The sequence below is a fragment of the Diceros bicornis genome, chromosome 33 (assembly GCF_020826845.1).
Source record: "Diceros bicornis minor isolate mBicDic1 chromosome 33, mDicBic1.mat.cur, whole genome shotgun sequence".
NCBI lineage: Eukaryota > Metazoa > Chordata > Mammalia > Perissodactyla > Rhinocerotidae > Diceros > Diceros bicornis.
Genome location: NC_080772.1, coordinates 7,880,828 through 7,893,247, shown reverse-complemented (window position 1 = coordinate 7,893,247; position 12,420 = coordinate 7,880,828). Strand labels below are relative to the sequence as shown.

At 35.5% G+C, this 12,420-nt stretch overlaps 1 protein-coding gene across 1 annotated transcript in view; it reads left to right on the top strand.

Annotated features, from left to right (window-relative positions):
- The window catches only part of TCEA1 (transcription elongation factor A1), a 36,465-nt gene that overhangs the window by 13,027 nt on the left and 11,018 nt on the right, over positions 1-12,420 (top strand). Inside the window, exons 3-6 of the mRNA XM_058528708.1 lie at positions 1,992-2,097; positions 7,285-7,372; positions 10,419-10,564; positions 11,707-11,763. Coding sequence (XP_058384691.1) covers positions 1,992-2,097; positions 7,285-7,372; positions 10,419-10,564; positions 11,707-11,763 — 397 coding nt within the window. The remainder of the gene's footprint in view (positions 1-1,991; positions 2,098-7,284; positions 7,373-10,418; positions 10,565-11,706; positions 11,764-12,420) is intronic.

Here is a 12,420-nt window from a genome sequence, read left to right as displayed (position 1 = left end):
TATACCTTTCCTCATCTCTGACCACCTCCTAAAATTCCATTTTCTTTGCCAATCCGTGTCAGTCCCAAACTTCAGAACTATATTAATAACTCAAGTGATTTCCTCCACTCATTCAAAAAGTAGATTTTCTTCTAGACCGTGTGTGTGGGGGGAGGGTGAGGAAGAGCCATGAATAGGTGCTGGAGAAGAAGGAGCGCTGCAGGTGTCAGGCAGGGAAGTGGGACCTGACACTAAGTACACCCGCCACAAGCCGAAGCCTTGCTTCCAAGCAGTTAGCTGCGTGCGAAGGTACGGCTCTTGGTCCACACAGTTGTGAGCTGTGCCATCCAGCCCAGGCAGTTGCCTCTGGAAAGTTTTCTGTATTGAAGTGCCTACTTCATCAGCTGACAAAATAGTGTTTTAGAAAAGTTCTAAAGTAATAAAAGTGTTTTCACTAAAAAAAAGTTTTGAGAGCATCTTATTTTCTAAAAGCCATAAACCACTTTCTGTGCATTAAAAAAACCCCAAAACATTAATCCCGAATGATTTTGGGGTTTTAGAATTGCGGAGTCCCGTTTATCTTTCTGCTCTGGAACCTTATCTGCCTTGCTCAGCTTTCCAAGAGATGTAACACAGGACACTCTGGCCAAACACACATGGTCAGCCTTCCATTTCCTTGGATTCCACATGCGTGGATTCAACCAATCTCGGATCAAAAGGCCTGCAGTGGTTGCACCTATACTGAACATGTACAGACTTTTTCCCCCCATACAATACAATAGAACAACTATTTATGTAGTATTTACATTGTATTAGGTATTATCAGTAATTTAGAGATGATTTAAAGTGTAAGGGAAGATGTGCATAGTTTATATGCAAATACTACACCATTTTTTATAAGGGACTTGAGCATCTGCAGATTTTGGTGTCCGTGGGGGTCCTGGAACCAAACCCCTGCAAATACGGAAGGACAACTGTATTCTAAATTCTTGAACAAACTTCTGTCCTGAATCTCTGTCATTTTTGAGAGGGTTGAGTAATTTAGAAGGAAACCTTAAGTATCCATTTATTTTTGTGCCTTCAAGTTTACAGCAGGGGGTCCCTTCTTTTTTCACCATTAAGAATTCCTTTTCTTATTTTTTTCTTTCATAGACCATATGTTTTGAAAGACTGTCTACTAATGACTTGAACTTAGTAAATAATTTACCATTTTTTATCATCCATAATTGGCCTGTCATAGCTTTTGTGTTCTTTGAGGACAATTTGAAAACCATTGATGTACTGGAAAGAGCATGGACTTTGAAAGTGGACAGACCTGAATTAGAATCCCAGTTTTGCCGATTAGTAATGGTGTAATGCTGGGCAAGTTATTTATTGGTACTTCTGATCTCTTCATCTTTAAAAATAGGGATAATGATCTTAACTTTGAAGAGTTGTTGGGAAGATTAATGAATATGAATGCTCCCAGCATAATCCTGGGCACATAATATTACCACATGTTATATTCTGCGAAGTCCATTTTAATATCTGTGATTATACGCTGGTTTTAAGCAAAAAAAATGCTTTTTAAACCTCTGTGGATGATATTATGTGTATGAGAATCCTCATAAGTTGCAGCAGGTGGTCTAGGAAGTAGTCTATGTAGAAGAATGTATAGAAACAGAGACATGCATGTAGTAGTCCTGATTGCTCCAGCCAGCCTTATATATAAATATAAACATTTTATATTTTATTCTTCTCCTTATGGAAAGACTAATTTCATTTTACTAGTTAACCAGCCTTATTACAGTAGTAAGTTATATGCTTACAGATCTCAGTGATAACCTTGAGGCCAATGTTTGATGTGAAGATGTAGGTATCTTAAGTCTATAGAATACTATTATAAGAATTCAAATAATTGGAGTTTTTTTCTGTTCTAAAATGGAAACAGGAGTCTGGGAAAGAAGAAAATGAAACACTGAATTGTCTGAAATAAAATTGCTTGTACAAATTTTTTTGTCGTTGCCTTGCAGTCCACAAGAATTGGAATGTCAGTAAATGCTATTCGCAAGCAGAGTACAGATGAAGAAGTTACATCTTTAGCAAAGTCTCTCATCAAATCCTGGAAAAAGTTATTAGGTATAATTGATCTTCCCTTATATATATTTATGATGTTCTGGTTTATTCAAACATTTGGTTGTTGCATTTTTTTCTTTATGAGTATAGATATATCGAAATCAATGCCTTATAATAAGGGTCAGGGGTGTTAGTTTGACCTCTTGGAGGGTTTTGCTTTTTAAGCTAGTCAAATTTAGCCTTGTTATCTCTTTTACCTGCATTGCCTCTTGGAGTCAGAAGAAAATTTTCCCTCGAGTAAGGTTGTCATATTTTTTGAAAAGGTTTTTGAAATAATTTTCTAACTTACAGAAAACTTGTAAGAATAATAAAAAGAACTCACATATATCCTTTTTCTAGATAATTTTTAATATTTTCCATATTTGTTTTGTCATATTCTCGCTTCTGTCTTTTTCTCTATATATGTATACTCACACACACACAAATTATTTTTTCTGAAACATCTGAGAGTAGGTTGCATCTGTCATGCTTTACCCTTTAATACTTAAGTGTGTGTTTCCTTGGAACAAGTTTATTTTCTTATGTAATCATAATACAGGAAATTCAGAAAATTTAACATTGGTACAGTACTTTATAGTGCACATTCCACTCTGTCAATTGTCCCAGTAATGTCCTTTATAGCTTTTTTTTCTCTTCCAGAACAAGATCCAGTCCAGGATCCCATATCTAGTCTCCTAACCTGCAATAGTTCTTAAGTCTTTTTATGTCTTTTATGACATTGACATTTTGCAGAATACAAGTACCCTTCCCCTTTTGTTTTTAATAGCATGTTCCTTATTTGGGATTTATCTGCTAATTGCTCATGATTAGATCAGATTGTGTGCCCACAGTTGGAACTACGTAAGTGTGTTGTGTCCTGCTCAGGGTATCACATCCAGGAGCATTGATGTTAGTTTTAATAACCCAGTCAAGGTGTACACTGCATAGTTTATTATTCTTCCTCTTTTATCTAATAGGTATTTTGTGGGAGACACTTTAAGATCCTGAGACTATCTTTTGCTCCTCATCAGATCCCCCCATTTAGTATCCACTAACTCTTGTCTAAACCACCCTTTACAGTGACGGGTTGCAAAATAGTGATTTTCTAACTCTTTCACTTCTTCAGTATTTGTAAATCATCATTCTCTTATATCAAAGAACCCTCCTTTTACCTCTTAGTTTTTTATTTATCTATTATTAGTGTGGACACATGGATTCCTGTTCTATATAATGGATTATAATCCATTATTGTTCATATTTATTTTGACATTTACATTGTCTCTGTTTTGACCAGTGGGCACCCCTTCAGACTGGCTCCTAAGCTCCTTTGTCAAGCCCCCTTCAGTTGTTTTTTTTTAAATCTCTTTCTTACATTCTGGCAACACAGAGTGTCTTGGGCTCATCTATCTTCTCTACCCCAGCCCTCAAATCAGCCATTTCTCTAAGCAGTTATCGGCCTTATGGAAGAAAAAATAGAAAGAGCGAACCTTTTAAAATTTCAAAGAACAATAGTAATAACAAAAAACCTATTACTTAGAAGAGCTTGGAAACTAGGAACTAAAAATTGTAAAGCCTATAAAAAAGTCTAGTCTTAAAAAAACTAAATGTAAAATGTGATCCTGTATTGGATTCTGGACCAGAAAAAAACATTGCTATAAAGATCGTTATTGAGATAACTGGCAGAATTTGCATAAGATCTCGAGGTAAGTAAACAATATTGTGTCATTGTTAAATTTACTTATTTACTGTGGTTATGTAAATGAATTTCTTTATCTTAGGGAATACACAGGGAAGTATTTAGGGATAAAGGAGCATGATGTCTGCTACTTTTTTTTAGATGGTTTAAAAGAAATATGTCTGTGTATACACGATGGTGTGAATATGTGTGTGTACGTATAACACAGGTGTATGTGTATATGTAAGGAGGAATGAATGAATGAGGAAGCAAGTGTGCCAAAACGTTAACAGTTGGGGAATCTGAGTAAAGGTCTTTGTACTGTTCTTACAACATTTGTGCAAGTTTCAAATTATTTCAAAATAAAAAGCTTTTTAAAAAAGTCTAGTCTTTAAAGGTTCACTGCAAGTGTATGTTTATAGTTTAATTTAAATTTTAAATCTAATTCCATATTCTAAAGTAATTAAAATTAGTCATAGGAAGTTGATTGAGAACCATATACCTGCATTTTTATTTCTGAAAAGATGGTTTACATTTTGTGGTAGAAAAGAGTGGACATTGTAGTTATGCTCATTTGATCTTAAATTTAAAGAAGTTTCACTCTTTTATACTTATTTGGAGGTATCCAATTCAGTACAAGTTCTCCTTTAAAAACTTTTTAATTTATGTTAAAAGATTTACATGTTCATTAAATAAAATCAGAAGAGTTGGAGGAGGAAAAAAGTTTTCTTTAAGTCTATCTCTAAATACAGCCATCAGTTAATATCTTGTTACATTTCTTGTCCTTTTTCACCCTTGGTGCACAGATTTTGCTTCAACTACAGTTACGCCTAGCTTAACGACGGGGATGCGTTCTGAGAAATGCATTGTTAGGCGATTTCTCCTTTGTGCAAACATGATGGAGTATACTGAAGGGAACAAAATTTCCCTTCAGTATACTCTCTTTAACATGAGAATTATTTTAGGTTAATTATTTTTAAGAAACAAAAGACTCGTAAAGTTTTTCTTGTTACCTCCCCCTTAACTACCTAAAAGAATTCAGATTAAAAAAACCTGTCTCAGGAAGTGAACTGTCACCTTAGCATAGCATGAACTAGGTGGTAGACAGAGAGGAACCAAGTTGGGTTCCCCTCTGTGTTCTTCTGTTTCTGTGTGGCCAAACGCTTGTTTCCAAATGTTTGCTCCTTTTCACCTACCTGTGAATTGCCTGCCTTCCCTTTGAAGTCCCTGACTCTCCCCACCCCCAACATCTTTTGTCTTTAGCTGAGGAGGGTATTTAAGGTGAGGGCTTTGGCCAATTTGGTGAGTTACTTGGTTTTCCTGGATTTCTGCCCTGTGTACATGTTATTGAACTTTTGTTTTTCTCCTGTTACTCTATCTCATGTCAATTTAATTCTTAGACCAGCCAGAAGAACCTAGAAAGGTAGAGGAAAATGTCTTCCTCCCCTACAGTACTTATACAAACCTAGATGGTATAGCCTACTACACAGCTAGGCTACATGATACTAATCTTATGGGTATATGCAGTCTGTTGTTGACCGAAATATTATCATGTGGCGCATGACCGTATAATTTGACTTATGCTGTATGTATACTTACTTATATTGCATTTTTAATGAAATTTTTTTTGTATTTTTCCATCATCATCATCATTGTCATTTTTACTGGTATAGAATAATTTATTGGGTGACTATACCATAATTTAATCACTTGCCTGTTAGATTTGTTGTTGTTTTTAACTTTACGGCTATTATAAATAATGTGTTGATGAATATCCTTCTGTTTAAAGCTTTTCTTTAGATTGTTAGCTAGCTTTCTAGAAGATTTACTACTGCTACTAGGTAGCACAGTTTTGAATACTTAAGATATGCCAAGCATTGACCTGTATTAATGCATTTAATCCTCCCAGCAATCTGGTGTGCTAGGTACTTTTATAATCCCATCTTATGATGAGGAAATTGAGACACTGAGAGATTAAGCACCTTGTGCACAGTTGAGTGGGTGGTGAGTAGCCAGGCTGGGATCTGATCGCAGATAGTCTTGAGTCCAGAGCTGGAGCATTTCCTTCTGGCTCTGCTGTGTTGCTCATGACACGCTATTCAGATAGTAGGAATGCATTTAAGGCTGTTTATACCTCTTATTGCTCTGCTTTCTGAAAGGATTGCACCAATTCACACTGTGCTGGAGCAATGTGTGGGATCAGTTTTACTGCTCCTCTCACAGCATTGGATCCCTGTTAGCTAGTATTGCATTGTTATATCATCTTTCAAATCTTGCATTGTTATATCATCTTTCTACCTTATTACTTTTGTAATAGTTCGTAGTCCTTGCTATATTCTTTAATGCCAGTATTAATCTTTGTTTTCTGCCTTGCAGTACTATAGCTTCGTTAGGTTTTGGGGCCTTCCAGGTAAACTATAGAGAATAACGGGGGCTGGGGGGCCAATAAAATCAGTATGTGAAAACTAAAGCATATACTTAGGCTATATCATAGGGGACTTGTATTGTATTTTAGGGTTGGTAACCCTTACCTTTACAAGATAAGTTCTGGAATTGTGATTTGGACCATTCTCTATCAGTTAGTTTCATCCAGATTTGCATATTAGAGTCATCTGAGGAACTTTTAAAAATTTTGATGCTCATGCCTCACTGCCAGAGATTTGGGCTGAATGGATTGAGATGGGAGCTTGAACATGAGGATATGCTTAAAAGTTGCCTAGGTGGTCCTGATATACAGTTGAATATATGTTCTTCTATATTCTATACAGAGGGATATGGAGAATTGAATTATTTATGTAGCTCTTATTACTTTATATAGGGATCAAGATGGAGATAAGTGGGGTAAATTTATGTGTTAGATTCAAACATTTTTGAACCCAGCTTCAAGGCTATTTTGGTTGATTTAAACATGAATGTTTCTTTTCAGTGCTAAAATATTGCATTGGCCCAACTTGTTTTACGTACTTTATTTCCTAATGTCTAATTGCTCACCTCCTTAAGTCCTAAAGCTTGTACACTCTGTATTACTTTACAGATTATTTTAGATAGAGGAGGTGCTGGGTAGACCTTACTAATCCTGAAATATTTTCTATGAAAATGTTCTTTGTTTACTATCCCTGCAATATTTATTTATATTTTGGGTACCACCTTAAATTTTTTGACTTCATGAAAAATTATTAAAACAATATTGCTATATATTCTTTTTTGCTTTCATTTTTAAAATGACAGTGCTGATATTTTTTTCCATATTCCTTCCTTCTCTTTGTTCTGTATGCTTTCCTCCCTTTTAGGTTCCCATTGGCATATGAATTTGTGGTTTCTGCCAAATGAGTTTATTTGGGAATGCTGACTGAGCATGCATTGTGACAAATAGCCAAGTACATATGCCAGTAGAATAGCTTGCATAAACTTCATTTACTTGTTGAAAACTTAGGATTTTAGTTTTTTTGTTGTTGCATAAATAGCCTCATAACATGCAGTAATTCAGTTTTTTTTTTAACAAACTCTAACAATTTAGAGATCTCCTAAATTTTCAGATGGACCATCGACTGATAAAGAGCCTGAAGAAAAGAAAAAAGATACTACAATCACATCACAGAATAGCCCTGAAGCAAGAGAAGAGAGGTATTTTGCTTTACGGAAATTCATTTATGTTGCAAGTCATAGTTTTACTTGATAGTCACTTCCTCCGTGATCTTATGATCCCATATCTGTACTCCTCTTTCTATTTTCTAATCAAACGGAATTAGTAAATGTATACAGCCATATATTCTAAGGTTTCTTACAAGATATCTTGGAAATGTAAAAGAGAGAAGACATTACATAAATAAGAAATTATTTAAATTGTGCTCAGCATGTTTAATTGAGTGGAATCTCTAGGATAGCACTGATAATGAAGGTACTGATTAGAGATTCAAATGGTTACTTCATCTGTGTACCACATTTCTTTTTCAGATTTTCTTTGGCCCTGGATCTAATTCTCCTTTTTATGCTTTTTTTCCTTCCTAATGTAGCTATTTTTCATAAGAACTTAAAATGTGAAGTTTAGTAATGAAACTCTTATGAAGCTTTTGCATTTATGCTTTCCTATCACATATGAACTGTGCAATATGCAGCATGGTGATATCTGGATTAGTAGATTAAATATGGTTCCTCTGTTCTTGGGAAGCTTGTAGTTTAACACTTGACATTGATTTAGAGCAATGGTTCTCAAAACGTGGTCTCTGGAAGAGCAGGGAACCTGGCAGCTTGTTATAAAAACAAATTTTGGTGGTCTACCCTGGAACTACTAAATCAGGAATTCCAGTGATGGGGCCCAGAAATATGTTTTTAACAAGCTCTTCAAGTGATTCTGATGCACTCAAGTTTGAGGCCACCTATTTTAACTTTATTTCTCAGTATTTTCCCAAAATTGATAATATATTCCTCATTTTTTAAGTAACAATTATAATACACCATATGCTGTTATTTTATGTATTAGTACTACCTAAACTTGTTGATAAAAGAGGTAAGCTAAAGGTGGGGTTAAACACCAGTTGTTAATAAAGTTTATTCATTTTTTTTCTAACTATTTTGAGATAATTTTGGACTTTTAGAAAATTTTAAGAACAATATGGAGAATTCCCAGTTGCCCCAATGATATTTATATATATATGCACATATGTGTGTATACACACATACACACATGAACTAATTTTATTTTGAAGCAAATAAGAATCATTTACAGACATTATGCCCTTTATACCCCTAAATACATCATTGTGTATTTCCTAAGAACAAGGATATTTTCTCACATATAACCACAATACAGCTATCAATATCCAGATATTAACATTAATACAGTGCCTTTTTCTAATCCACAGACCTTATTCATATTTCAGCAATTTTCCCAATAATGTCTTTCATTGCAAGGGAAAAAGATTTTTCCAAAATATCGTCCAGGATCACATATTGCATTTAGTTATCATATCTTTAGTTTCCTTTAATCTGGAATAATTCTTCAGTGTGTCATTGTTTTTCATGACATTGATTTTTTTTTTAAAAGTACAGGCCATAATTTATGAATTTTTTAACATATGCTTCCCATTGTCCAATTCAGTGACATTTAAAGTCACTGATTTAATGCCTTGAATACAAAATATAAAAGTTTAGACTAATATTTTAAATAGATATTGAAGGAGCAGTAAGTTCTTGGTGTATTTTTATCAGTTTATGTAATTGAAGTTTAGGGATAGAGCCTATCTGCAAAAGCATAGAATTATTATTGTATATGAAGTCTGATAAAGTAAGTGGTAGCTATCTATCCACACACACTCTGAAGAAAATTTTAGAAAGATTGGAGCAACAAGTCTGAATTACCATCTGAAGGAAGATAGAAGGTTAGATCTAAGTGACTTGCAGCTGAGAAAGATGTGACACTTGGAGTGTAAGAATTTAAGGGTAAAGTAATGTAGTTTAATGCTAAGAAAGGAGGCACCGGAATGTGAGAAGTGGGGCCAGCAATAGTGAAGCTAGTGAGGAACAGGCTCCATCAGTCCACCTGGGCTTTCAGTGGATGAGCTCGGTATTTGGCTAAAGGTGCAGAGAGACAAAAGCATATAATTGAAAGATTTATGAAGTGGTATTTTTAAACATTGGTTTGTTCGTTGATTCATCACTGACAGGTGGTATGCTATGTACTGGGAATACAAAGAGGAGTAAGTGCTAGTCTTTGCTCTTGAGAAGCTCAGTCTGGCAGGGGAGAATATATGAAAAGTCATCATAATACAACCCTGTGTGCAGACAGTACTTTGGGAGCACAGGGGAAATCAGAGAAGGCTTCAGGAAGGAACTGACTACGCTTAGAAGGTATGCAGAAGGACTGTTTTGCCCACAGTTATCTGTGTGTGAAGTCTGACAGTGAGTTTTATTTTGGAGAGGAGACGAGGAGGTCTCTCCTTGCAGCAGTGCAGCAGGTTAAATCTATGGAGGTGGGTGATTTAATTAGTCTTTGGAAAGGTTAATGGCAGATACCTGTAATGTGGTAAAAGTTAATTGAAACCAGTTAGAAAAGTATTTTGGTGAGAATCTTATTATAAGAAGTTAATCAGAAGCAGTTGAAATGACTACGTTGACTGGAAAATTATTAAACTGTCCTGATTGAGTTGATGTTTCTGGCGAGAAATTGAGACATTTTTATATTGTCACGACTCACTTTGTACTACGCATTTTTATCTTGAAGGAGGTGTTTTAAATGTATACCTCTTTGGTTGTCTAATTGGGACAGAGTTTTTCAAACATTTATTTCCCCTCTGTTTTTGGTGGAGAGCTGTCATATTCTTTGGTGCTATCTTTTCACCCCTCTCCTCGTAACCAAGATCCTTGCTTTTCATTTATTGTGTTGAGCTGTAATGTGCATTTTCTCTATTTAAAATATTGTTTAATGTTTAAAAGGAGAATCAAGGTAAAATGTTACTAGTTAAAAAAAGATATTAGACTTGTCTCTCTTTACTGAAATTTTAACTTCTTTTTAATCTATTGTAGGCATTTTTTTTTAAGGCAAGAGTCACTGAAATACTATCTTATTTATTTAGGCCAAAAAATTTTGACTTTAGAGAGTAATATTAATGATGTTACTTTAAGAGAGTTTTTCCTGATTTCTTTTTGGGGGGTGTGTGTATGTGTTTTTTAGTAGCTCCAGTGGCAACGTAAGCAGCAGAAAGGATGAGACAAATGCTCGAGATACTTACGTTTCATCTTTTCCTCGGGCACCAAGCACTTCCGATTCTGTACGGTTAAAGTGTAGGGAGATGCTTGCTGCAGCTCTCCGAACAGGAGGTAAGTTTAGTGTACGTTGTTTCCTTGCTCCGTCCTCGATTATCACCACTACTGCCGCATGTCCACCTCCATATTTCTGTTTTACCAGCGCCACCCCTTTGATAGCTGCCCAGCACTGCTTAGCTCAGAGAGAAGTGGTTGCTAATGGGGGTTACTGACGGCAGAGAGGTATAGGCATGCCGGGGCCTCTGCCTATTACTATATAATTCCAGGAAATAGATTTCTTCTAATAAATGGATGTTTCCCCTGATTCATAGTAATTTAAACCTTTTTTCACAAATCTTTCCCCCCCCCCACATTTAGTCTACAAATTAATTACTCCCCACCCCCCAGATTGAAAGTTAATGCTACTGTATTTGGGTCCCGTTGTTCATTGTTAGTATAACATAGAGTATGTGTTTTGTATTCATAATTTTGTTTTCTACTTTTTTTTAAGTGGAAAAGAGATCTTGATTTATATATGGGAACTTTAATTTAATTTGAAGGTATCCATTCTTATGTAAAATATTGGCTTTAAAGTTTCGTATGTAGGAATGTTTGTTATCTTATACAAATTCATCCTTTTTCTTTTCTATTGTACTGAACCATAGTTAGTATGACATATTTTTTTTCCTTACTCTGCCCTTTCTACTTTGATTCCCTTACTGTCTCTTTATATATTTTTTTCTTTTTTCTTCCTAGTTTCTTTTTATTTCCTTCTATCCTTTTGAATATTTGCATAGGAGTCTTCTGAGTGTGTCCGTATATGTGATTGGCAGATGAAATGAATGGTTTCTTTGCATTGAAGCCTGAGTCACAGGAGACAAGACAGTTCTTTCTGTAACTTTCTCTACTCTCTGCTGGAGCAACCAGAATTTATGGAGTTGTGAAATGAGGAATTGCCTGCTAGATCAATTACTTCCCCACTCCTGAGGGATAACGAGTCATCAATGCAGGAGCACTGTGGACATTAGGTGAATCCAGAGGAAGAGTCTATTGGGTAGTAAAGAGACCAGATTCTAATGAAACTAAACTAAAAGGATTCTTTATGTAAGGCAAATGGGGTTGAAGAAATAGGAACGCAGTTTTATTTACTGTATTGAAATTTTCGTTTAATATGTTACAGTCACTTATTCTTGACAATTCTTTATGCCTGTGTTTAGATGACTACATCGCTATTGGAGCTGATGAAGAAGAATTAGGATCTCAAATTGAGGAAGATATCCTTTGTGTGTATATTCAGAATTGTTTTAAGTAATCTGCTAGGTTAATTATAAGTTTTTCTTCCTTTATAGAATGTTTTTATTTTCATTTTATTTTTATTCTTCGGTTTCCATCTTGATTATTGTTTTGATGGAAAAGGAGAGGGCCATCCATGTCATTTTATTCTTGTTTCCTGTCATTCAAAGGTAAAGCACATGGTGTTGATAATATTTTTATTTTTCTGCCTTGCAAATTAGGAATGTAGCATCTCAACCGAAGTTGTGCAAAAGGGCATGGAAAATACGTACACTAATAAGTGTGAAGTAGAGTTTCACATTTAGGGGGAACTCAGCAAAGCATACATAATCCCTTGAGCTCATTATCCTGGAGGGAAGTGTGGTTATGGTGGGCACCATGGAGAGCCCTCCTGGAGAGGGGTGTTGCACGTGGCTATGGGGAGCAGGGAACATCTAGGTGACAGTGTGACGGTGGGACTGTCCTGGGTGAGGAAATGGCCTTGCTCCTCTAGGGATCAGCCTCTGCTGTGGCCTGATCTGTTGAGAAGAAGAACCTGTTAAACTAACTTCTTGCTGAACTGGAGGAGGAAATGAACCTTCAGGGCCACCATGAATGGTCTCTTCTCAGAAGGTCCCCAAGGGAACTCTGTAGTCATT